The sequence below is a fragment of the Trichosurus vulpecula genome, chromosome 7 (genome assembly GCF_011100635.1).
Source record: "Trichosurus vulpecula isolate mTriVul1 chromosome 7, mTriVul1.pri, whole genome shotgun sequence".
Classification (NCBI taxonomy): Eukaryota; Metazoa; Chordata; class Mammalia; order Diprotodontia; family Phalangeridae; genus Trichosurus; species Trichosurus vulpecula.
Window position 1 is genome coordinate 251,170,144 of NC_050579.1, and position 27,712 is coordinate 251,197,855.

General features: G+C 38.5%; 1 protein-coding gene across 1 annotated transcript in view; it reads left to right on the forward strand.

Annotated features, from left to right (window-relative positions):
* Positions 1-27,712, forward strand: part of BTBD9 (BTB domain containing 9) — a 552,498-nt gene that overhangs the window by 445,298 nt on the left and 79,488 nt on the right. Inside the window, exon 9 of the mRNA XM_036768793.1 lies at positions 11,232-11,339. Within this exon, the coding sequence (XP_036624688.1) occupies positions 11,232-11,339 (108 nt within the window). The remainder of the gene's footprint in view (positions 1-11,231; positions 11,340-27,712) is intronic.

The window sequence follows — 27,712 nt, forward strand, 5'->3', positions numbered from 1 at the left end:
GAGCCCCTGGTAATCAATGGTACGCAGCCGGCCAGAGCATTTATGTGAGATGTGAGCAAAATCGCATCTGCTAATCAATTCAAAAACCTAACACTTCACTGCTTCTAAAGGAAGCTCTACAATGAGAGCAAAGTAAGATAGAAAAGACATTTCATATCACTGGTCACTTCATATAATGCCCATTAGATAAGGGTGGGTTGTGGCAATATGGACCAGATCTTAGTCTCTTAGCCAGCCTGCTCCCTTTGTTCAGCACCATTAGAAGGGCAGTTCGTGCTCCCTTTGTTCAGCACCATTAGAAGGGCAGTTCGAATTTGTGTTTGCATGGGCATGATACATGGGTTAAAGGATTCTTGCATTATCATTTATAGCACAGAACACATCATACTCAGAGGAGGCCAGGAGAGAAGGGCTTGTTAGCTTTTAGTTGTTTCAGGTTTGGGGTTTTTTGTTTTTGTGTTTGTTTTTGCAGGTAAGCTCTCTGGGTAAGCAGTCCCAGCCGTATCAGAAGACACAACTGCCTCAGCATCATTGCAGGCGGGAGAGATGTAGGAATAGATTTTCCTGGCAGGGAGAGAAGTGAAGGGAGTTGTGTGTTTTTTTCAGTTATCTCTTAATAGAACAAAATCCCCACAGTGGAGGAAGAAAGAGTAGGGTGCATTATTTTTCTTTTAGTGTTCTTAAGTTGCACTTTCTGTTAAGTTGCATCAATCTAAAGTGTAGTCAACACCATTCTTTTTCTTCATTTCAGGCAGTATGTGACTCCTGTAGTATGTATGCAGATCTAAATTTTAAAATTCAAAGAGGAAAGAGCCCCTTTTATCCTCAATTTTAATCTCACAAGTTTGGCTAATAGAGTTAGGGAGGAAGGGAACAATGGAAAAAAAGTGCTGCACGTTGATTCAAATCACTTCCAATTTTGTGACCTTGTGCAAGTCACTTAAGCTTTCTGGGCCTTACTTTCCTCATCTGTAACATGACATTGTTGAACTAAATGGCTTCAAAGGTTACTTCCAGCTCTAAATCTATTGATCCTAATACTCTTTGGAAAGGTTAAGGCTCACAGACATGGTTACCTAGAGTCCCTACAATATTCAAGACCTGATGAGATCACAATAGTGATGCATTTTATGTGTTACAATATAGACAAGCCCCAGCTGGCATGCTAGAAGACTTCATGACTTGCTGAAAACTCCACCGTAGTGTCCTCGACTTCTCACTCCTCCTCCTTGCTCGTTCCAATCAGTTGCCAGACCTTGCATCTTTCACCTCCATTCCTTTTTTCATAATTCACACAGCCACCACCTTCCTTTAGGTTCTCATCACCTCTCTTCTGGTCTATTCTAATGACCTCTTAGGCCATTTCCCTGCTTCAGGTCTCTCTCCATAACTCCCTATAACCTCTAGGATATAATACAAGTTTCTTTTAACTCTTAAAGCCTTCACAACCTAGTTTCCATGCCTGGAATGTATTCTCTCCTCACTTCTATTACTTCTTCAAGATTCAGCTTATGAATCTATAAGCCTTTCCTGATCCTCAACTGCTAGTACCCTCCCTCTCAGAACTTCTATTTGTGTGTGTGTGTGTGTGTGTGTGTGTGTGTGTGTGTATGTATACATATTGCTTTCCCTTAAAAAGAGTTTAAACTCCTTGATAGCAGAGGATGTTTTGTCTTTCTGTCCTTGGTGCCTAGCAGATAATTGATCGATTGGAGACTTTTAAACTTTTAAAAAAAATGAATAAAATAATAATAATACTTTTGGAATATGCAAGTATCCTCAGGTTATGATAGACACATTTAAAATGTTTATTCTTAAAATATATTCATTATTGAGAGACCTCTAATGGAAGATTTTTTTTTTTTATTTTTTTAAATTTATTTATTTTTAGTTTACCACACACGGTTCTACATAGTTTTGAGTTCCAGTTTTTCTCCCCTCCCTCCCCCCTCCCTCCCCAAGACGGCATGAAGTCCCATATAACTGTCATGTATAACTTCGCATTGAATTAATTTATGCTCTAGTCAGGTCGTGGAGAAGAATTTTGACCAATGGAATGAATCATGAGAAAGAAGAAACAGAAACCAAAAAAAAAAAAAAACCCAAAAACAAAAACAAAAGAGAAGCAGAAAAGGCGAGCATGTAGTGTGCCTCAGTCTGTATTCAAACTTCGCAGTTCTTTCTCTGAATGAAGATAGCATTCTCCATCGTGAGTCCCCTGGAGTTGTCCTTGCCCTTTAGGTTGCTGAGAAAAGCGCAGTATGTCAGGGTTGGTCCTCACGGAATCCCATATCTGTGGCTGTGCACAACGTTCTCCTGGCTCTGCTTCGCTCACTCAGCATTATGTCGTGTAGGTTTTTCCAGGTTGTTATGTAGTCTGCATCATCCCCATTTCTTATGGCACAATAGTATTCCATCACCTTCATATACCACAGCTTGTTCAGCCATTCCCCAATTGATGGGCATCCCTTTGCTTTCCAATTCTTGGCTACCACAAAGAGAGCTGCTATAAATATTCTTGTACATATGGGTCCTTTTCCCGCTTGCGTGATTTCTTTGGGATACAACCCTAGAAGTGGTATTACTGGGTCAAAGGGTATGAACATTTCTATAGCCCTTTGGGCATAGTTCCACACCGCCCTCCAAAATGGCTGGATCAGCTCACAACTCCACCAGCAATGCAACAATGTTCCAATTTTCCCCACATCCTTTCCAGCATTATCATTCTCCTGATTTGTTATTTTAGCCAATCTGACAGGAGAGATGTGGTATCTAAGAGTTGTTTTGATTTGCATTTCTCTAATCAGCAGCGATCCAGAGCATTTTTCCATATGCCTGTAGATAGCTTTAATTTCTTCCTCTGAAACTGCCTGTTCATATCCTTTGACCATTTCTCAATTGGGGAATGGCTTGTATTCCTATATATTTGGCTTAGCTCCCTGTATATTTTAGAGATGAGTCCTTTATCAGAGATACTAGTTGCAAAGATTTTCTCCCAATTTTCTGCTTCCCTCCTAATTCTTGTTGCATTGGCTTTTTTTGTACAAAAACATTTCAATTTGACATAATCAAAATTATCCATTTTGCATTTTGTAATGCTCTCTATCTCTTGTTGGGTCATGAATTCTTTACTTTTCCACAAATCTGATAAGTAAACTATTCCTTGCTTTCCCAAATTACTTAGAGTATCAACTTTTACTCCTAAATCATGAACCCATTTTGACTTTATTTTGGTATATGGTGTAAGATATTGGTCTATGCCCAGTTTTTGCCCTACCATTTTCCAATTTTCCCAACAGTTTTTGTGAAATAGTGAATTATTAGCCCAGAAACTGGCTTCTTTGGGTTTATCAAAGAGTAGATTGCTAAACTAGTACCCTCCCTCTCAGAACTTCTATTTGTGTGTGTGTGTGTGTGTGTGTGTATGTATACATATTGCTTTCCCTTAAAAAGAGTTTAAACTCCTTGATAGCAGAGGATGTTTTGTCTTTCTGTCCTTGGTGCCTAGCAGATAATTGATCGATTGGAGACTTTTAAACTTTTAAAAAAAATGAATAAAATAATAATAATACTTTTGGAATATGCAAGTATCCTCAGGTTATGATAGACACATTTAAAATGTTTATTCTTAAAATATATTCATTATTGAGAGACCTCTAATGGAAGATTTAAATTACTGACATCAAGATTTAAAATCATGTGGTTTTTTTTTAAAAAGCCTTCATTCTCCAAAATCTTCAAACCAGTCCTTAGAGCATTTCTGAATTTGAGTAAGTTCTACCATTTGGATGATGGAGAAGAAACCTCTATAGCCAATTCATAATTATCCATTGTGACAGGAGTGTGAAAGACCCTGGATAATTAAAACCCATAAATAATTGAAAATACCATTTTTACAAATAGCTTCAACCTGACTTCAGTAATGCTAATAAGAAGCCAAACTGGCTCTTATCTTTTCCTATTTTTTTATTCCCTCTAGTAAAAGTGCTCATTTTAGTCAGTCAGTAGCATTTATTCAATGCCTTGTATATACAGTACAATTCAGCAGTCCTTTGTTTAGGGTCTGATCTGTTAGACACTTTGGAAAGCTAATATAAATGAGAACTGATTTCTAACTTACAGGAGCTTACTGGGATTAGAGGAGAAATATCTTTTTTAATCAGACCTTTCATCTTATCTAGATAGTGAGTTCTCTGAGTAAGATCTGTGCTTTCTCTACAACTTAGAGTCTCAGAGAGTTGCCTGGGGCTCTAAGTGACCATTGTACCATTTTAAACAGATGAGTGATATGATGATTTATGTGCATAAGGAACCTTGTTCAGATTCTTGCGGCTACTGTGTGTCAAAAAATGGGCCTCGAACCCAGGTCTTCGTGACTCCAAGGCCAGTTCTCTGTGCACCCTACCACATCATCTTTGCTGGGAGAAATAATACAGCTACACAAACAACTCTTTTGCAATGTAAGAGAGTCACAATCAAAGTGTTGTGAGAGTTGAGGATCAGAAGAGAATCCAATGATGATCAGAAAAGAGAATTTAGCATTGGAAATTAAAGTATGAATAGAATTCCAACAAACGGAGAGTTCTAAGCATAGAGAACAGCAAGAATAAAGGTACAGAGAGAGGAAAGTGTAGTACTTTTTTAGCAGGTGATGAACAGTTCATTTTGGCTGGAACATAAAGCCGATCAGGTAGGTTGAAGGCAAATTATGTAGGACTTGCAGTACCTGGCTAAGTTCTTTCAACTTAATTCAGGAGGCTGTAACCTTTGAATGAATTTAAGCAGATGAAGGACATGATCAGACCTGCACATAAGGAAGATTAATCCAGCAGGTATGTGAAAGATGGATTAGTCAGAGGTGACAGTGGGGAGGGAGGTGATGAGGAGGCTATTGCAAAGTCTGGGTGACTATTAATAGAACTGTTTTACTAAGGTAGTGAGGGCCTGTATCAGTAAGGCAATAATAACAACGTAGATGATAATTGTCAAAATGCCCATGTAGTTCTGTATCGAAAGGAAATAAGACTCTCCACATAGAAAGTAGAAGAAGTAAACCACTTATTCAGACACCAGAGAACCATATCCCATAAGCCATTTATCCAGTCAGTCCACTTCATCATACCAGCAAGGAACCCAAAACGTTCCACATACAACATCACAACCTGGAGCCTCGCCATCCCAAAACCTCTCCGACCCCCTGCTGAGGTCTTCCCCAAAACAAACTCACAGTACAGCAAAGTCAGTCTGTTCAGTTCTAACGATCACAAGGGTGGCCATCAGCAGCCATTAGTAGCCATAACATTTCTCTCTTTCTCAGCATCTTCTGTGACATAACTTCCTAGATGTCTTGTGATATAAGCAGGTTACATGGCCTACTAATGGGTGGGAAAGATCTTCAAATCTAAATTGCTACTACAGGGCATGAGCTATAATTGTGGCAGTAGAAATAAAAAGGAGGGGATAGATGAGAAAGAGATTGCCAAATAGGACTCACTAAAAGCCCACATCAGCCTAGTTGATATGAATGACAAATATATAATCAATCTATAATAAAGAGTAAGATCACTGATCAGTTAAGAGATACAACCTACTTAATGAAAGACAATATGGTTTCCAAATGGCAAAAGCATATTTTCTTAATTTATTAGAGTTCTTTCAGGGGAAAGTATTCATGTGGATAAAGGAGAAACAGTGAGTGTAACTTATTGAAATTTACCAAAATATTTTTGCCCTGGTTCTACCCCAGCTTTAAAAAATTGAATTACCTTGGGTTTGGGAAGAGTGTTGTATACTGAAGAGAGAACTGACTTAAAGACAAGGAATGAAATATTCTTTTTATACATAGTGAGATTCCTAGGAATCAGTATGAGAATAGAACTTATCTAACAGATAAACTGTGCACAGTAAACTGTGCACAGTAAAGTCTCAAAATTTATAGTTGGCATATACTCCTAAAAGCTGGCAAAGGAAATGGGGAGTAGAGTGGGGTAGAAGAGTGGAAAAGCATTTTCATTGTGGGCTAAAATTCCATTAAAATAATTAGTGGAAAATAATCCAAATCATTATATTTCTAGATTAATCTGTTCCAAAAAGTAAGTTATGACCCAAGAAAGGGGCCTAAGAGTCATTGCAGACTTTTCCCTGAAGGCAGTCTAACACATTGATGTGACCAACAAAGGTCAACATGGTGTAGACTTTAGTCACATCAACACTTAGCTACTTAGCTACTTTCCTCACATCTTGCTCATGTTCTTGCTCAGTGTCTGTGTGTGTGTGTGTGTGTGTGTGTGTGTGTGTGTGTGTGTGTGTGTGAAAGATTGAGCTTGAACCCAGGTCTTTCTTACTCCAAGGCCAGCTCTCTATGAACTACACTATAACACCTCTTCTGGGAGGAATAATACACATATACACAAATAACTATTATGCTGAGTGGAGCCCAAGTTTATAAGAGAGGTACAAGCAAAGTGTCATGAGAATTGAGCATTAGCGAAGTCCTGAGGCTCTTCTGTCCATCCCTCTGATTAGAGAGGGTAGGTGGTGAGAATCTGGGAGCTCCTCCCTGACCCTTCTCCATTTGAGGATGGCACCAGGGAATCCTTGTCATTTCTTACCCACCTACCTTCCCAGACTCCATCATCTCCAGAAACTTATCATTCTGCAAAATGAAATCCCAATCTTATACCTTTCTTTGTATCCTCAGCGCTTAACACAAAGCCTGATGCATAGTAGGTGCTTTCTAGATGTTCGTTGACTCTGACTCTAGTGTGCAGCATATTATATTCAGTAACAAATTCAGTAAGCACCTACTATGTACCAGGCACCGTGCTAAGCACTGGGGATTCAAATGAGAAAAAGAAAGACAGTCCCTGTCCCTTAGGAACTTACAGTCTAATGGGGGAAGCAACACACAAAAGGAAACTGAAAAGCTTTGTGCAAAAACAGCCACAAACATGATTCTAGTCTTGTACAAAATGAAGGGGTATCCATAGTTGAGATACAGTGTGCTGTTCTTGTTGCTATAGACCAACAAAAATAATGATTCCAGAATATTAGCATAAGGAAGCATTCCTTAAAGTTGGAAAGAGATTAGCTTTAAGGTAAGTAAATAAAAGGAAATAACACAATATACAGTGTCTTCAAGACTTGGGGATTTCTTCATCCAAAACTGAAATTTTCATTTTAGTTTTAGACTAGACCTGTGATTTCATTGGCATAAGGAATTTATGGTAAAGAAATTCCCTCTACCTGTGTATATCAGGACCTCATGTACAACTTAAAATTATAGAGAGTTGCCTAGCACATTGAAAGTTTAAGTGATTTATGCAAGGTCACAAAGCCATTATGTGTCAGAAGAAGCTTGCACCCAGGTGTGGCTCCAAGTCCTGCTCTCTGCCACACCGTGGCTTCATCTCATAAGCTAAAAATAAGTAGCATCAAATAAGATTAATACCATTTTTGATCTGAAAGAAATCATCTAAACTAGAGCTTTTCTTGGAATGGAAAGGACAATGATAATTAACAACAGAAAGAAAAACAGGAGAGGTTCCGCAATATTTTGCTGTTCATTCGTTGAGCTGTGTCTAATGTTGTGACTCCATATGGGGTTTTCTTGGCAGAGCTAAATTAAGGTGGTTTGCCATCTCCTTCTCCAGTGGAGTAAGGCCAACAGAAGTTAAGTGACTTGCCCAGGATCATGCAGCTGGTAAGTGTCTGAGGCTAGATTTGAACTCAGGTCTTCCTGACTCCAGACCCAGCGCTTTTCCTACTAAACCACCTCCACAGTATTGGAGAAGGATAAATTTCCAAAAAGGAAAGAACACAGTCTGCAAACAATATGCCAGCAAGCTTGATGTCTCTTTCTGGAAAAATTCTAGAACATATCATTAAATTGATAGTTGGTAAACATCAAGAAAGGGAAGAGCTAATTACAGTGAGCTGACCTGGCCCTTTCAAGAGCAGGTTTTGAGAGACTAATCTCTTTTCCTTTTTTGACAGAATTATAAAACAAATAGATGAGGGTAATGATGTGGATATAACTTGATCAAATGGATTCAGAACTAGTTGGATGGCCAGAATCAAAGAGTAGTTATTCATGGCTTAATGGTAGGAGGTCTCCAGTGGAATACTCCTAGGATCATTGTTTGGCCCTGTGCTGTTTAGCATTTTTATCAATGCCTAGATGATATATTCCTCAGACTTGACAATAATACCTAGTTGGTAGAGAAAGCTAACATAGTAGATAACAGAATTGGGATACAAAAGGATCCTGACAGGCAAAAGCTTGAGCTGAATCTAAATAAGATGAAATTCAGTAAAGATAGAGGCTAGTGTTGGATTTGGGTAAACAAAAATAATCAGCTTCTTAAGTATAACTTGGGGAAGGCCTAGAGATAGCAGCTATTCTGAAAAAGATCAGGGCGGGGGGGGCGGGGTCAAAACAAGCAAAAAAAATTGATGTTCTCTTGGAATGTGTTGAAAGAGGGCAGGGCTTCTAAGAATAAGGAGCTGAGGTCTTGCTGCATCCTATGCCCTCATCAGATCTCATCTGCAGTGTTGTATTCAGTTCTGAGAGCCTTGGTTTAAAAAGGACATTGATTATCTGGAGAACAAAGGAAAGCAGTCAGGGTGATGCTGGGCCTTGAGTCCATGTCATATGAAAATTGGTTGAAAAATCTGGGCATGTTTCACTTGGAGAAGAGAAAACTCAAGGAGGAGATGATTGCTGTCTTCATATGTTTGTAGGATGTCATGTGGAGGAGGTTTTGGACGTGTTCTGTTTGACTTCAGAGGCCAAAACCATGAGCAACATGTGGAGGTTATGAAAAGGCAGATTTAGGTTCTGTATCAGAAAATTCCCTGATAAGTCCAGCTGTGCAAAAGCAGAACAGGACATCTAAAGGGGCTGTGGCTCCTGGACAACCACTCATTGGGTATGTGGTATTGGGAAAGATTAAAGGTGAAAGGCAAAGAGACAGCAGAGGTTGAGGTGGATAGAGAGTGCCATGGTATATCATTGAGACAGAATTCATGATTTCAAAGAAAATCATGAATATGCCTGAATGGTCCAGAATGGCAGGATATGAGGAATTCTCTAAGTAGAAGGCAGAGGAGTTAAAGCATTTATTCAAGGTCCACAGTAGCAGACCCACGGACCAGTGTCCCAATTCGATATCCTGGCAAGAACCTTCCAAAACCAATATGCCCATCTCACAATAGTGACTGGGAGGTTACAGAAAAATATTATGGCATCAAGCCAAGCCATTCTGGTGCTTCCCTGCAGTGCTAGGGCCCTCCAGTAAGAAGATTACCCACTGACCTCAAGCCCTTGCTCAGCACTCTCCGGTCTGCACAAGGGTCGGTTCTGTTTCAGTAGTGCCTGCTGCCACCGCTTCCACTTTCTCCTGCCTCCCCTATGTCTCAATCTCCAAGCTGTGTTCTCTCCTCTACATATAGTCGCTAGACGTCATCCCGTCGACTAGAACGTCATCCAAGCAACCAGAACTCAGGTGCCTACCGTTGGCTCCAGTCTTAGCCACTCCCCCTAGGACCCTGAGAGCCCCACCTGAAGCCTATTCAAATGGGCAGGAAAGATCTCATTTTCTGATTGCCTTTACACAACAAACATGAACTTGGACAGACTTCAAGAGAGAGTGAAGGATAGTGCGCCTGGTGTGCTGGTCCATGGGGTCACAAAGAGCCCTTTAATAGATGAGTTAGACTAGATAGTTGCTGAGGTACCTCAAACTCTTGTAATGCTGTAATTTACAGAAAAGGAAGATGTAACCAGAGAAGGTAACTCATTTGCCAACTAAGTTCATGTCACTATTTAGTGGCATAACCAGGACTAAAAAAAATAGAACTGAGGTGTTCTGGCTCTTGGACAGTTCCCTTTCTATTACAGATCCATAATGGGCTATTAAGGGAAAACAACATAAGAGTGATATCAAGGACCACCATGCCTTTGAATAGGTCCCTGGGATATGCCCTTTTGCAAATGTCAGATCCAGAACACTAGTTTGGATGGAAATGTCAGATCCAGAACAGTAGTTTGAATGGATTATAAGTTTCACCCTGAATGCAGTCCTAATGTTCTTAATCTGTGGAGAAACAGCAAAAGCCAAAATTTTTGTATAATCAGCCTCCAAATAAACAATACTTGATTTATTTTTTTAAACCAGAGATGCTGTCTTTGGGACCATGTTTGCAAAGTCTTGACAAAGACTCAAGTTTAGGTAAAACCTTATGGATAAAGAAGAGTTGGGAAGACCAGGGTAAAAATTATCCTAAATCCTAAATGTCCTAAATAAAGAACAAGAGCCTATGATGACCAGTATTGGTTTTTTGGTTTTTTATCTCCAGGATCACTTAAATTTTTCCCCCTGGGTATTTGGAATGAAGACCTAAGAGACACAGGGGGCAGTCAGGTCTGATTTCATCCGTATATTCAGCTGGCTTACCACCTAGAGATGAGAGATTCAGAAAGCAGAACTGTGGGACAACTAAGAATAAGATGTTCCCTCTGATCCTCTTTGCCTTCTGTTCTTGGAGTATCAATTTTTTTCCCCCATAGATTGTTGTAGGGTTAACAGTTACTGATGAGACCTATTTTCTCACACCGAACCATCTCTATTCCATCTTTATACTTATTTGGGGGGAATACCCTTCCTTTTCCCCAGCTATTTATTCTCTAGGTATCTTATCCTGATAGTGTGATATGGAAGAATGGGTCTCTGTAAATGTGGCTGTCCTCCATGACTAAAGCCTCCTGAAAGCAACCAGATCAGGAAGACTCTGGTTTCATGGACATCTCCCTGACTTCCTCTGTATTAAAAAAAAATGTGCTATTGACAATTTGTACCACAGGCATTTCCCAGTAATCCTCACCCCTGCCTTAGATCCCTTCTTTACCCCTTCTTTTTTTTTAATTTAAGAAAAAGTTAAGCAAAACCAGTTGACAAAATGACTTTCTAGAAGCCTATAGAACATTACATCTATAGACTAATGCCTCTCTGCAGAGAGGAGGGAAGTATAGAATTCGTGAACTACCCATTACATCTGATTTTTGAGGTCTCTTAGTATTTGGCTTTTTTTTTTCAGTTATATTGTTGTAGTTGTGTCTGTTGTTCTCAGAGTTCTGCTTTCTTCACTCTGCCTCAGTTCACACAAGTTTTCTACTTTTCCTGTAGTCTAATAATGTATTAATGTCTAATAATGCTCTCCTCTCTGTTCAGGTTATTACTTTGGGACTGTGATGATCGAAGCTACAGCTACTACATTGAAGTTTCCACCAATCAACAGCAGTGGACCATGGTGGCAGACAAAACCAAACTGCCCTGCAAGTAAGTTTATTCTTGTAGGAAGTCATCCAAAAGAAAAATACAGTCTCTTCTGTGCAGTTAGGCAGTTCCAATTAGTCAACATTACTAGAATTAACAAATTTTAAAAGAAGATGACCCAACTAGTTTGTCTTTCCCTGGCTAAATATTTGTTTGACTTTATTAAGTCTGTTTTCTTATTTAGAGGAATTTGCTATAATGGTGCCCACACTTAGGGAACTAATTCCAGGACCTTGCTGTACTCTCATGTTGATTCCTAGGTTAGTGAGGGTCTTTACTGCCTTTAATTGTTCCCACCATCTCTGTGCTTATTTAGGGCCTGTGTCACCTTCTAAACCACAGAGATACCCTGTAACTTAAGAGGGCCCTAGGAGACAACCAACAGGCCTACAGAAAGCTAAAGAAGCTAAATAGAGACATTTGATACCCATGACATCAGGGTTCCTCTTGCTGATTAAAGTTGAACATCTCATTGTAGACAAAGGTAATTAGAATGATTCTCATAGGTTTTGAATGGCACAAGATCTGCTCCATACTTTTGCTGAATTGGTATGGTTCTCTGGGAGGCTTTGGCTCCCAGTTTATGAAATTGGATTTTGCAAAATACTAAGTGCAGAATTCACCTAGAAGCAACCCCCCAAAGCTTATGAGTATATGTGTATGTACATGTATATACATATAGATGCATCCGTAGTGATTTAGACAGCTTTGGTCACAGAAGTAATTTTATGTAAATATCAACAAACTGCTTTGGGAAGGTGGCTGTAGGCCCTAGGAGTTCTTAACCTGGGGTTTGTGGACTTGTTGGGGCTTTTTTTTTAACATGTAAATAATTTTATTTCAATGTAATTGGTTTCTTCTGTAATCCTATGTATTTTATGCATTTAAGAACTTGATTCTGAGAAGGGGGCCATAAACTTTACCAGATTGCCAAAGAAGTCCGTGCCTCAAAAAAAGTTAAGAATCCCTGCCCTGAGGAGTCAGCTCCCCCTAAGCATTCAGAAGGAAATTTCCCTTTTGTGTTATTGAAGGTTTAATTTTATTTGGTTTTTGTGGGGAGGGGTTCCCATTCAGTAATCATTTAAGGAGGGAGAAATCACTTCTATTTCCTGGGGTCAGGGGGCACTAAATAGAAAAAAAGTGATACCTAAACTGGGCCTTGCCAGAAAGAAAGGATTAGAATAGTTTCATTAGATCAGAGATGAGATATTACCAGGGTGGAGGTTGTGGGCACAGGGAGAAGATGGGTTGGTCCCAGTTTTGCGGGACATCATGGTCACAGAGGTATGGGAGAACAGCATAAATCTGAGTAATGGCTAGCTGTCCAGTTTGAATCAAAGCATTTCCATAGACTGAGGCTTAAAATCCTACCACCAATTAACCTCCCATTTTGCTAGTTACATTTCTTATTTTCAAAACAGTATTATACCCCATTGTTATAAGTTAAGGGCATCTGCTCACTATTCTCTGGAAGTATGTGTCAGCAGTCTTTTCACAGGTATATGCTAGATTGTAATCTCTTCAAGGGCAGGGATCCGATCTTCTCTTTCTTTTCATTTTCCTACTTTAGGACTCTGCATATTATTTGAGTTCAATAAGGGCTTGTACACTGACTAAGAGCATATAATGTTTTTGCATTTGATTTGAAGGATTTTGTCTTTGTTTCTTGATTTGGAAAGCAGCTCATTTATTAGATTGCCTGGCAGTAGTTCTGCATTAAGTTGTCGTCATATTTTTCTTCTTCATTTTTCCTTCCCTTACTTGGTAGCTTTGAATAATTTATATGTTTTTAACTTTTTGTTCTTTAGTACTTAGCTGCTACAGCAATAAGTGTTTTACAAATTAATAAATAAATAATACATTAGAAAAACAAGAGTAATAACAGAAAAGTAACTGGCTATTAACACACTAAAAATCACTGGAACTGGAGCATATCATTTTATGATTACAGGCATAACTTGAATTCATCATGCTTCCCATTTTCTAGTTCGTTCCTGAGAAATGTGGTAGAAGATATGTAGATGATAATAGAAGGGAGTTTTTATATTTTAACAAAGATACCCTGGAGCAGACCTTGAGAGATCGACTGATTAGCTTTGAAAATAAAGTACATGAGTTGTGCTTTAAATGGAATTTTATAGGCTCTCGAAAGACCATCCTGTCGATCTCTCTCCGAAATATTGCACCTAGCCGGGTCCAAACCAAAAGGTTTTCTTCTAGATTCTCCCTAGATAACTCCTGGGCAAACTTACGAAGCCTTAAATTGAATACAGTCACTACTAAAAGGTCTCATTGATGTACAAGTGTGGTGGGAAGTAGAGGTTACAATATGCCAGTATCCTATAGCAGCCCCGTATGCTGAGCATAGCTTTTGGTCCACTGGGACATAGCCTTTCCCTCAACCTTCAGTCTGTTTTCTTCCTTTTCTTTTTTGTTGTTGGCTTGTGTCCAGAGTTTCTTAAACTTTTTCCACTCTCTACCCCTTGGTACTTCTTAAACACCAACAGGGTCAAGACCCACAGTTTAAGAAGCACTGAATTCTAGACAATTTTTCCTTATGATGAGTAGTTGCACTGCTTTCTCTGCCAAAGTATACTCCCCAACACTTGGCCATATTCATCTGTTTAATTTTTGACCATTTCTTTGTCTTGGTCATATTAAATTCTCTCTTTCCTGGTGTTAGTGATGAGTCCAAGTCTTGAACACTATAAAAAGTTTTAGTTAAAGATAATAAGAACCTAAAATTCAGTGTTAATTGTTACAATTTTTTAAATTATGGAATCTGAGTGTATTGTCTGGACCACTGAGTATTGTACGTTGTTTGTTTTAGACTCCTTCAAATTTTCCTCCAAACCAAACTTATTCTTTCAGTCTACTAAGTTCACCATCCAAACTGCTCTGGTTAAAGCGTTCTTCTGTAGCTCTTGATTTCTGCTGTTGATTTGTTAAAGATATTTCGTTGTTGATTAAAGACAACTCTAAATTAAAGGATTTTGCTATTGATTTTTTAAAAGATATTTGTCCTTGCCATTGTTTGAGCAGTACATATTAACAGAGTGACATTATTTACATATCATCTCCAGTAAACTAGAAAAATGAAAGAAGTGTACAATTGATAGAGCAGCTTGTTGGTATCCTTAAGCTACCTCTCCCATACACTGTAGTCACCCACCAGGTAGCCAATAAGGGTGAAAGCACAGGTTGTTTCATTAGAGTAGGCACTCAAATGATGTTCTCCATGTATCCATTATCTTCAGACTCCTGAGAGCCAGATTATAATTGTGGGACTATCTCCTTTGTTTTTGCCACAAACCTCTGCTTCTATGTTTTTAGTTGTTATTGGGCTTATAGACCTGCCTGATTTAATGAATCACATTTTTTTCGGAGGCACCATCTATTCCATTGTTTGTTTCTACAGCATCCTAATTTTAGAAAGGTTCCCCCATATACATATCATGATTCCTAAGAAGGGAAGGTATAGCTAGTTTATATGCCATTTGGAAAAGACTTCAAAGAGGGTGTCTTGAGAATGACTGCATTCTAAAACCATCCCACACAGCTAAAATCTTTCTTCTAAAATATCATTCAGTTTGTCCTGGGTGGGCCTGACATTCCTCTCTGGTATCCAGGGCTCTGAAACTTGAGCACTATCTTTCTTTGGAACTTCAGAACAAAGAGTCAATTTTCTTGTTTTAAGTGCTGCAGTGGCTGAGGACAGCTGGATAAATTAAGTTGGAGAGTTACAGCCTCAGTAAATTCCTTCAAAGTGCAGCAATATTGAAAAGGGAAACATTTAAATCTGAACAATTTACTTTGCTTACAATTTTCTACATCCTCTTTCTTTGCCATTCTCAGCTATAAGGTTAAGAAAGCCTTGTTCTTCCCACTCCATTTCTTAAGACTTTGATCCTCAGAACAACTAAGGTCTTCAGTTTGTAACAAGAGGTCATTGCTGAATGTGTTTGGGGTCTGGCAAGTGAAATGGAAAAGCGGTCACTCATTTTGCCTGGTGATGTTTAAAGAGAGATTTTAATGGAACAGGGCTCTTTAACATTGACACTTTACCTAGGTGCCCAGAGTTCCTTTTCAGTGATATTTTAATCTTTAGAGTAAGATTGTGGTGTTGTATTGTTATACTATTATACTGAAGAATCATTTTCCCTTCAGAAACTGCAGTAAAAGGCAACACAAGCTCTCCCTAGACTATCTCTGCATGCAAAAGGAAGAACTGGGAGGTAGAGCGTGGGGGACAGTTATTTATGAGGTTTGAAGAGAGTGTTTGCTTGCTCACTGTCATCTGGAAATGGGAGCCAATTAATAGACTCTGGTTGTGTAATTGTCACTTTTAAAATGCTGGAGAGAGGTTCTGTTTTTCTCTTTTCAGTTTTAATTCCGTTTTTCTCTACACGATATGACAGTAATGAAAAAAACAGTCATGTTCTGTTCTTTCATTAAAAGGAGAGAAATGGGCAAACATTTGTGATGTTTCCTAGAGTTTTAGGACTTGAATAATAAAGAACCATGTACTTGTTAGAAGAATCTGCTGACAACAAACCCTAAAATTCAGAAGAAAAATATAAAGCACAGGTCTGGTAATAGGTATCCAAGTTGATAAAATAATGCTTGACCAAAACTACTGAGTCTGCCTTCTGAGAGCCAATCTGTTCCTGAGCCCTATTTGTAAGCATTTTCTTGTTCCTTATCACACTAAACCATTTGGCCATTGCTAACTTGGCTCAGGTTTGGAGGGGCTCAATATATAGTTTACTTAAAATATGGCCTCCCTAAAGCTCCTCTTTTCTCTAGTCACACCTGAATGTTCAAAATGGATTTTTTTCTTTTGTGTGCTTAAAGATTTGAGCTTATTAAAAACAATAAGCTTTACTCCTTTGGCAGAAGATGGGAGTGGGAGGGAATGTCCACAAAGAAGAGACCCAACATTGTCAGATTTTTTCCAATGTAGTAATCAAATTTGCATAAATCAGTGTGATTAAAACAATATGGAGAATGGTTAGTGTAGGCAGGCTTTCTGGGTAAATGAGTCTTTAAACCCAGCCACCTGACAGACAAAAGTTTTGGAGACAAAGGATCACTAGGCTTTCTTCACAAAAGTTGCCACCAAACTTGAGATTAAAAGGTCATATGAGACTGTTTCAACAATCCGGCTAGCAGCTTCTGTGGGGGTGTAAGATCCACCCACAGCCAGCACCCAGAAAGCTGCCAACAGCACAGGTTCTTTTGATCTGCTTAACTAAGGAAAGCAAGGTGAAGGGGTTGACAAGCTTACTTTAATTCAGCATACAAATATCATTCACTTAATTCAGGGGAAAAAGCCAGCACACTGAACTTCAGAGCAAATTACAAACAAAGTACAAACATCAACAGACAGGCCCAATACAGATTCATAGTTACCAACATCTAGGCTCAGCCCGGGAACTCAGAACAAGGGCTGGCCCAGAGTCACGAGCACCACCACTGCTGCGGCAAAAGAGCTCCAAGGAAGAGGAGGCCAGCCCCTGGTTTTGTATCTTTTTCAGCATCAGGGGTGAGTCACACATGCGACTCACCCAGGTGACCTAAAATCATCACAAAGAGGCAACTTAAGCCCAGGTGGTCTAAGAGCCTCTGCTGTCCCAGACATGTAAACTAGGCCCTCCCTGGAGTTAGCCCCACCTTGGGCCCCACCTTAGTTGCCAATCCACACCCACATAGGTTTTACACCTAATAGGGGTTTGGGCCTGGGGCTTAGCACTTAGTAAGACTCAATGAAATACACTGAATTACTCAAAGCAAACAAAAGCCAAACTCTTCAAGGGCACTTGTTGAACTAAGTGCTAAGGAGCCCATTTTGCTTACCAACACAGACTAACTTCAGATAGAAAACTGACGTGCTCAGTGCCTATTGAAGCACATTTTCTTCCGCTTTATTTTTCTTGCTTGTTTTTTTAATGCAACATGGCCAATGTCAAAATGTGTTTTGCATTACTCTAAATGTATGAGTATTGTATTTCTTGCCTTCTCAATGAGCAAGAGGAGAGAGAGAGAATTTGGAATTGAAAATAAAAATTTTTAAGAACAAAAATAAAAGGTCATATATGAGATGCATGTCAGAAAGAATATAGTCCTACAATGGAGGGGCGAGGTATAATGAATGATCAGTGATGATCAGCCTACTTATTATTGTGTGTCTTTGCATATGAGTCACCTCATATGTTGTTACAGATTACCATTTCTGCTTCTATAGTACCTCTGGCCTGTTAAGCTGTGACATAGTCCATAGTCAAAAAAGTAACATTAAAATGGCAATAAAATAGTTGTCTCTAGATCACCCAGTCTTATTTATTATCCAGTTTGAAGAGTGTCTATACTTCTTTTTCTTCCTCATGCTTGCCACTTAAAAAACATCATTACCATATTCATTAGGCCATTTTCTTGCCCCAAAAGGGGAAAGGAGTAAAATTCAGGTCCTTCCGTTTTTCCCTTGCCAGCAACTCTAGTAAAAACAAAGAAGTTTGTTAAGAAGTTGAAATGATTTTCCAGAATGAGGATTATCTGTGGATTTTAAATTTTCATGATCTTTCTGGCACCTGTCAGCATGAATAATATGGAGTTATATATGTGATTTATTTTTCCTGAGTTCCAACCAAAGATTCTTAAAAACATATTTTCCCCAAAATTGACATTTTCTTTTCATGACTATTTGAAACAAAGTGTAATCAAATTTCACCATGGTATTATAAATTATGTACTGAGCATCGGTAATAAACATTTCCTGCTAGGTTTTATAGTATAGTTTCAAAGTGGTGATCATCTGGAATTACATACATTTACCAGCTGCTTTTGAGAAAGTAGTTGGACATTTCCTGCTAACACACCTTTCACCTGTTTACTTAGATTCATATAGCAGTGCAGTCTCACAAAGAACTCTGTTAATCTATATGTACAGGAAGAGTTGTCAAACACTGATTTTCTATAGAGGTTTGGAATCCTTGGTACAATGGGGACATGAAATAAGTGATTTTTTTTCAGTTTCCCTAACTTCAGGCCATCCCAGGAGATGATGATCTTTTTCTCTAGTAAAGGAGATGTGGGCCTCACTTTCTACATGAGCAAAAGATAGGGCTAGGGATATTAATTGGTCTCTAAGATTATTTCCTCTTCTAACATTCCTAGATTGTTAGATTTTTAAATATCCCTTATTTCCTGTCTTGGAGTCTATGACCTAGGCAGAAAAAAATGTGATGCTTCTATCTGCATTTTGGTTGAATGGACATTAAGTGTATATATTGGTCCTCTCCGTATTCTTAGATGACTTATTGGATCCTCCAGAAGACTGTAAACACTGAGTGTTGGAGTTAAAAGATTCATATTGTTTTCTCTGTGATACTTAAGGAGGAGGAAACTCAGGATATGTTTCTTTTAAGTATCTTCTATATGTCTTGGATATTTTTTCCTTAAGAAAGTCATAACCAGCACTGCCGAATTCTAAACTTGTACAAATGCAACATAAGTCCCTTGTGTCATAGCTTCTGTCTAGTTTAAAGTGCTTTTAATAGATTAAAATGTGTGACTCCAGAAGCCACATAAGTATAAACATATTACTCCATGAGAGCAGGGGACCATGTCTTGCACATGTTTTCAGAACTGGCTAGAAAATCATGGGAACTCAAAGAACGTTAACCAGTAAGTTTCTCAGGAGGAAATTCTATGTACTGTGCATATATAATCACATAAATCCGTTTTTGCACTTCTTTTTAGATGCTCATATTTGTTACCTTCACATTTGCATGAATATGGTGTTCTTTCATTAATGCTAATTAACTCTCTGGATTTGTGAGAGGTAGGAGATGGCAAGGCACAGATTGCTCTAAGCCCTTCTGATCCTGGGATAGAAAGCTGCCTGCTATTATTCTAAAGTATGGCTTTCTTTCTTTGCCTCATCTTCTCTTTTCCTTTATTAATATTATCACTTGGTTAGAGTATAACATCTTAACAGTAAGTATCTTCTCCCAGAAAGCATGAGTTATGAAATCTGACTCTGAGCTGGTTCTGAAATTATTATGATGGGGGCACTTTTTCTCCCAACAGTCCAGTAGCAAGATGTTTTAAAGTTGTACCAGTGTACCTAGTCTAGATTCAAGGTGTTGAGGTGTAATAAATGAAAAAACTCAAGTTTTTATAGGATTTGGAGATAACCAACTCTGTAATATTCAGCAGCATATTAGGAGTTTGGCTTGCCACAACTGGGGACAGCTCAGAACTGAGTGACCCATGCTTCTCTTGTATAAACAAGAAAGGGCTAATAGAAAATTATAGTCTAGCGACTAGTCCTTTGACTTGAAACAGAGCTCTGTCACCACATTAAAATTCTCCGCTTCTTCTCCCTACACCTCCCCACCCCTAGTAATATCCTTCTCTGTCATTATATTGTTCTTATAAGGATGTAGGTGTATCCATCTCATAGAGCAGTAAGGGTGTCTGGACATGACCCTGGTCTTCCTGAGACATTTTATAAGCCTATTAAAATATGTCTGTCTGCCACACAAGTGGTACTTCCCGAAACCTCATCTTTCCCAACACTAACCATTGTGCTTTCCAGTTGGAGCACAAATTGTATCTTGGCAAACCTGGACTAGAGCCACTTTGAGTAAATTAGTTGAAAGAAAAAATTGATGAAAGCACTCAAAAACCAGATGTTCCATGTGAGTGGAGTTGGTGTTGATGGATAGTTAAATACTATTCATTCTTCTTCCAGATAAGCCCAGGGATGTTTCAGTGTCCCTTTGAACTTAGGAGTGCTTCATGGACATAGTAGTATTTCAGCCAGTATTCAGCAAATCCAGTTCTCTTTGTTTCCTTTTATGTGTGGAACAATAACCTCACCCAGAGAAGCCCTATAGAATTGGATGTGTTTTGTTATACTCCTGTGGTGTTATACTGTGGTTTGTTATACTCTGCCCTCTCTGATGATGAAATAAGTGTGATGTTCAGTTTGTAATGAGCACTTGGAGTTTCTGTAAACTGTGTAACACTATATAATAAGTAGTAATTTTCCATTTATCCTTGATGATAGATTTTTACTTGGTTTTTTATGGTAACACAAAACATTTTTTCAGTTAATATGATGCACCTTCAAAAAATTGTTGTTTTCTTTTGCAAGACAGATTATTAAGTTGTTTCCAAAGTTTAAGTGTATCCAGAATATTTAATGTCCAATCTTACCTTAAAAATCAAAGTTAAATTAAATGGTTCTAAAGTGGCCATTAATAATAAACTGATTTTCTAAGTTTTATTTATATAGATATAGATATATTCTTAAGCCCTCTTTAACTGTCTTCTGGCTGTGCTTTTCCTCTAGGGATTAGGATCTTGAAGCTTAGCCCAATAGCTTGAATGGAAAAATGCCAGGTCTCAAGTTATTGTTTTAAATTTCATACAAGAGATTATATCTTAAGTATAAAGTGAACTTACCCTGTGGAAGACTAACACAGAAGGAAGATAATGCTGCAGTGGTGCAGTCTCTCTCATTTGTCCTGAGTGAGTAAGGCCAGAAAGGATTATTGTTCTGATTTTTAAATTTTAATTGCTTAGTACAGAAATAGATACAAGCTATTACATGACCATCTTCCCTGTATCCTTCAGTCTTTTTTTTTTTTTTTACTTTCCTGTAAGGCTTAGAACCTCATAAAATGCAGTGTTTTTTTATATAATAAATCCAGGGTGTTTTCCTGTAAGGCTTTGTTCCCTCCTTTTCAGTGCATGCTTTGCCTATCTATCCATCCTTTTCTATCTGCCTCCTAGTAACATCTCACCCCTAACAAGCTTGAGCAAGGCCAGCAGCTACCCACAGTGTTGATTTTGTGATACCAGAAGAAGTCTTGTAAATCATGATGATGGGAGTCCCAGTACTTTCATTACCACTAGTTACTGTCGTTTATCTGTCACAGAGTTGGCCTTCCTTCAGATTTCTTGCATGGCACTCTAATGCCTGTGACTTTTTAAAACTAGGCTGTCAGTGAACAGGAGCAGCAAATGTTCAGAAGTCACAAGCTATCCCCCGCTATAAGACGGCTGCACCCTTTCAGTGAAAAGTTCAGATTTATCCATCAAAATCATGACTTCATCTTCTGTTGTGCATAGAGCACTGGTCAGAGATACAAACAAAAGAAAAGACTATTCCTGCCATCAAGAAGCTTGTAGTTTGGTTAAGGAGACTTGGGCGGGAGGCGGGGAGGTAGAGCCAAGATGGTGAGGTAAGGAGCAGGACAAAGATGAATCCACCCAATATTCCACTCCAAACAACTTTAAAATAATGCCTCAAATCAAATTTTGGAGTGACAGAGCCAAAAAAAAGGCCAGAGGGAGACATTCTTCCAGCCTAAGACAACTTAGGAAGCCCACAGGAGAAAGTTTCTGCATGCAACTAGAAAATAAGATACACAGGCAATGGGGCGTAGAAATTTATCTTGCCCTACAAGAAAGGAAGGGAAAGGGGGATGGGAGGGGAGTGGGGTGACAGAAGGGAGGGCTGACTGGGGAACAGGGCAACCAGAATATATGCCATCTTGGAGTGGGGGGAGGGTAGAAATGGGGAGAAAATTTGTAACTCAAACTCTTGTGAAAATCAATGCTGAAAACTAAATATATTAAATAAAAAAAAATAAACAAAAAAAAGAAAAGAAAAAAGTCTGCTACAGTGGCAAGGAAGACCAAGACAGTGAAAGCCAGGAGGAAGACAATATGAAAGTAAGTATAGGCAAGGCCTCAAAGAAAAATGCTAATTGAACCGAAAACCAGCAAGAATTACCAGAAGAATTAAAAAAAGATAAGAATTGTAGAGGAAAAATTGGGGAAAGAAATGAGAGTGATGCAAGAAAATTATGAAAAGAAAATAGCTTGGTAAAAGAAGCACAAAAATACTGAAGAAAATAACACCTTAAAAAACAGAACTGGGCAAGTAGAAGCTAATGACTCCATGAGACTACAGGAAACAATAAAAGTCAAAAGAATGAAAAAAATATATATAAGAAAATGTGAGATATCTTATTGGAAAAACAACTGATCTGGAAATAGATTGAGGAAAGATAATTTAAGAATTATTGGACTACCAGAAAGCTATGATCAAAGAAAGAGCCTAAACATCTTATTTCAAGAAAATATCAGAAGAAATTGCCCTGATATCTTAGATCCAGAGGGTAAAATAGGAATTGAAAGAATTTACTGATCATGTTCTGAAAAAGATCCAAATGAAAATTCCCAGGAATATTATAGTCAAATTCCACAGGCCATAGGTCAAAGAGAAAATATTGCAAGTAGCCAAAAAGAAACGATTCAGATATCATGGAGCCACAGTCAGGATCACACAAGATTTCACAGCTTCCATATTAAAGGAGCAGAGAGTTTGGAATATGATGTTCTGGAGGGCAGAGGAGCTGGGATTATAATCAGAAATAACCTACCCAGCAAAACTGAATATAATCCTTCAGGGGAGAAAATGGATATTTAATGAAATAGAAGATTTCTAAGCATTTCTGGCAAAAAGACCAAAGTTGAATAGAAAATTTGACATTTCAGCAGAAGACTCAAGAGAAGCATAAAAAGGTAAATGTGAAAGACAAATTGTAAGAGATTCAATAGTGTTAAACTGTTTACACTCCTATATAGGAAGAGAATACATGTAACTTCTACGAACTTTATCATTATTAGGTCAGCTAGAGATAGTCTACAAAGGGCTAGGGGTGTATTATGTTGGGATGATCTAAAAAAAATGTAGACATGAGAAAGAGATGCATTGGGAGAAGGGGGAAGAGAGAGGTAGAATGGGAAAAATTTTCTTACATAAAAGAGACCTGCAAAAAAGAGCTTTTATAGTGGAGGGGTAAATGGGGGAGGCAATAGGCAATGCTTGACCTTGATTCTCACTGGAATTTGTTCAAAGAAGAGAAAAAATACATATGTATGCACTCAGTTGGGTATAAAATTTTATCTTACCCAATAAGGAAATAGAGGAAATATGTGGGGAGGGGTGATAAAAGGGAAGGCAGATTTAGAGAAGCAGTGGTCAGAAGCAAAACAGATTTTTTGAGGAGGATAAAAAGAGAGAAGGACAAAGAAAAGAAAATAGGATGAAGAGAAATACACAGTAATAACTATGAATGGGAATGGGATAAGCCAACCCATAAAAAGGGAAGCAGAGAGCAGAATGTATTAGAATGTATTCAATAATTGCTGTGTACAAAAGGCACACTTGAAACAGAAAGACAAACAGAATTAAAGGGCTGGAGCAGAATCTGTTAAGGCTCAACCGAAGTAAAAAAGCAAAGGTGGCAATCATGATCTCAGACAGAAAAAAATACCTAATTAAAAGAGATAATCAGGGAAACCACTTTTTGCTAAAAGGTACCATAGACAATGAAGTAATACTGAAAAATTTTATAGCAAGTTTCTCTATAAAGGCCTCATTTCTCAAATCTACAGGAGACTAAGCAAATTTATAAAAGTAAGAGCCATTTCCTAGTTGATAAATGCTCAAAGGATATGAACAGAGTTTTCAGAAGAAGAAATTAAAGCTATCTATAGTCATATGAAAAAAGCCTCTAAATCACTATTGATTAGAGAAAGGCATATTAAAACAACGCTGAAATACCACCTTACACCTATCAGAAATGACAAATGTTAGAAGGGATGAGGGAAAATAAGTAAAATAATAAACTGTTGTTGAAGAGGTAAACTAGTCCAGCCATTCAGAAGAACAATCTGGAACTATACCCAGTGGTTTCAGGGAAAAAAGCATGGTAAGACCTATATGAACTGATGCAGAGTGAAGTGAGACAAACCAGATCATCAATGTGTACAGTAACAGCAATGTTGTAATGATGATCAACTGTGAAATACGTGGCTATTCTGATCACTGTGATGGTCCGAGACAATTCCAAAGGACTCATGATAAAAACAATGCTATCCACCTCCAGAGAGAAAACTGATGAATCCTGAGTGCAAATTGAAGCATGATTTTCTGGTTCCTTTCCCTGATGTGGTTCATATGGAAATGTTTAGTATGATTTCACATTTGTAATTGATATCATTGTTTGCCTCCTCAGTCAGTGGGAGAGGGGTGGGAGGAAGAGAAAGAATCTGGAACTCAAAATTTTAAAAGAAAAGAATGTTAAAAATAAACAATAATTTAACAAAAACAAAACAAAACTTCCTAACAAACTGAGGTGTCTCTGGTAATTAATAGCTAAAACAACTAGTCTGGGTGGAATCAAGAGTGCTTGTTTAAACCCTTTGAATGAAAAAAAAAATCACTCAAATCATAAAGGTCAGATGTGTGCTTTATGAAAACAGTTTGCCATGAGCAAAACTCAGGCCCTTTAAGTCTTTACACTGTTAGACTACTTATCAGTGATGCAGTTGGGAGCCTTCCCTGACATTTACAGTGGCAGGCAAAAGGAAGTGAATCCATTTGGCAACATCCATCCCATTTCATCCTTATGCTTCTCAGATTCAGATCTGGATGCACTATCTCCAGTGCTTTTGCAAAATCAGAAATTTGCCACAGAACAACTGCTTTGGAAATTTAATTGAAATCATTCATTGTGTGGAATACACTGATATAAAGTGAAAGCAGATTTAATCCAACTGGACATTCTGTTTGCTGATGAAATCTCTGGAGCCTTGATATCCTGACATCACTGACATCTACTTTTTTCACTAAATTACTAGAATTTTTATGTCCATAAAATTGTCATTTTAAGTATTATTTGTCATTTTAAAGTTTTAAATTCAATTCAATTAAAATTTTTCATTTCAGTTCAACAAACATTCATAATATGTACAAGGTGACAGGCAGTGTTGCATCGACCTGGGTTCAAATCCTGCCTTTGACACTTACTGACTGCGTGATCCTGGGCAGTCAAGTAACCTCTCAGTGTCCTCAATCAGCTCTAAGACTATAAAGTTGCAAAACAGTTGTAAATCTTCATTGGTAGAGGGAATTTTCTTTCTAGGAGTTTCCTGCATCTATTAAATCACAGGTGTGGACAAAAAGAAAATGTAGAGAGCACTCTTTTTCTGATTATTCCTTAGGAATTTTATATGAGGACAACCCTGCTATGGAAGTTCTCTCTTAATGCCAGTGATTAGTTGGAGACAAATTAAAGGTTTTTTGTTTTTGTTTTTTCTCAATAGCATAGCTTGATGTTGTGGAAATAATATATATTAAGCTATCTGTAGCACAATTTCCTTTGTATTTAAAATGAAAGTTTGGACTAGTTGGTCTCTTAAGGACTCTTCTTTTTCTGAATCATAGGATCCTTTGATGACAACTGCTTTCTTCAGAATTTCTAATGATCTCTTAATTGCCAGATCTAATAGCCTTTTGTCAATCCTTATCCTTCTTGACCTTTGTAGCATTCAACATTGTCAGTCATTCTCTTCTCCTTGATATTCTCTTCTCGTTGTGTTTTCATGACCCCTTAGGATCTTCGTTGAGATCATACCCACTAACCAGGAGTGTCCTGCAAGGCTCTGTCTGGGGCCCTCTTCTCCTTCTATAGTACTTCACTTGGTGATCTCATCAGTTCTTATCTCTATACAAATGATTCTTAGATCTGCTTGTCTGGCTCTTTCTCATCTCCCTCATGACCTCCAGTGAAATCTCCAGCTGCTTTTTAAACATCTTGAACTAAATGTCCCATAGGCATCTTAAACTCAACATATCCAAAACTGAATTCATTCTCTTTTCCCTGACAGCCCTCCCCCTCTTCCTTACTTAATATTCCTGTCAGGAGTGCCACTATTTTCCCATTTACTCAGGCTCACAACCTAGATATCATCCTCACTCTCTCCCTCAATCTTTCATTTTCCCCTGAGTCTGCCACCACTCTGGTGCAGGCCCTTATTACCTCACACCTGGACTACTGCAGTAGCCTGCTGGTGGGTCTGCTGCCTCAAGTCTCTCCCCAATCCAGTCCATCCTCCATTCAGCCACTAAGATTTTTTCCTAAAGCACATGTCCTATCATCTCATGCTCCTCCTGCCCAAACTCAGTAAACTCCAGTGGCCACCTGTTATTTCCAGGATCAAATACAAAGTGTTGTGTGACATTCAAAACCCTTCATAACCTAGCCCCCTCTTACCTTTCCAGTCTTCTTATACCTTACTCCCCAGCACATACTTTTTGATCCAGTGACACTGGTCTTCTGACTGTTCCACAAACAAGACACTCCATTTCTTAGCTCTGGGCATCTTCTCTGACTGTACCCTCTGCCTGGAACGCTCTCCCTTCTCGGCTCTAACTGCTGAACTTCCTAGCTTCCTTCAAGTCCCAACTAAATCCCACCTTCTACAGGAAGCCTTCCCCAACCCCTCCTAATACTAGTGCCTTCCCTCTGTTAATTACTTCCTATTTATCTTGATTATATTTTGCTGTATATGTGTTTGTTTGCATGTTCTCTCCCCCATTAGATTGTAAACTCCCTGAGGGTGGGAACTGTCTTTTGTCTCTTTTTATATCCCCAGCACTTAGCACAGTGCCTGATATATGGTAGGCACTACATAAAAATTGATTCATTGATTGATTCTCCCTATCCTGACCACCAGGCAACTGGGCTATTATTTCTTACAGTCTCTTTTGAATAACTTCTTGATTACTTGGGGTTAAAACTTCATAAGTTGTTAGAAGTTATAAAATTAAAAGTCTGATTTCTTTTAAGAAAAATACTCTGTCAAATTATTTTGTTTTCTATTCTAGATAAAATTAGAAGTGACCCCCCCCCTCCAAAAAATAAAAGTATTCTGGGTAGGTTATGGAGTTACTGAGGACTAGATTCTGAAAAAGGACACCTGAAATCCAGCTCTTACCAATTCTGAATTAAGGAGGTAAAGAGAGGTAAAATGCCCATCCTGAAATGGATAATGTCACATTCTGTGGGTAAAGTAAAAATCACTGGGTGAACATTTTGGGGAGGGGGGTGTAGTTTAGGAAGGAATCTATACCTCTTTATCAGGACAGTATATGAGTTTGAGGGTTCCATCCATCAATGAATCCTTCCACGAATTTTCTCCCTTTCTTGGGTAAATTTGTTATCAAAGGGGGATATACATGATGTCAGCTGATAGAAAGAACCCTGGCTAGGATTCAAGAGACCGCTCTTCTGCCCCTTCACCCCAGTTTCCGCATTCATAAAAACAGTGATAGTACCTGTCCTTTCAACTCTGAGGGATGCTGTGGGCATTGAGTGAGGTAATAGCTATGGAAACATTTTGAAATAATAGGAAACTGCCGGATGCCTAGAAAGGAATCCGTGCTGTCATTTTGTATGGTTCCCGTTGTTCTTGTTACTCTTCCCTGACTTCCCTCTGAAACTCAGCAG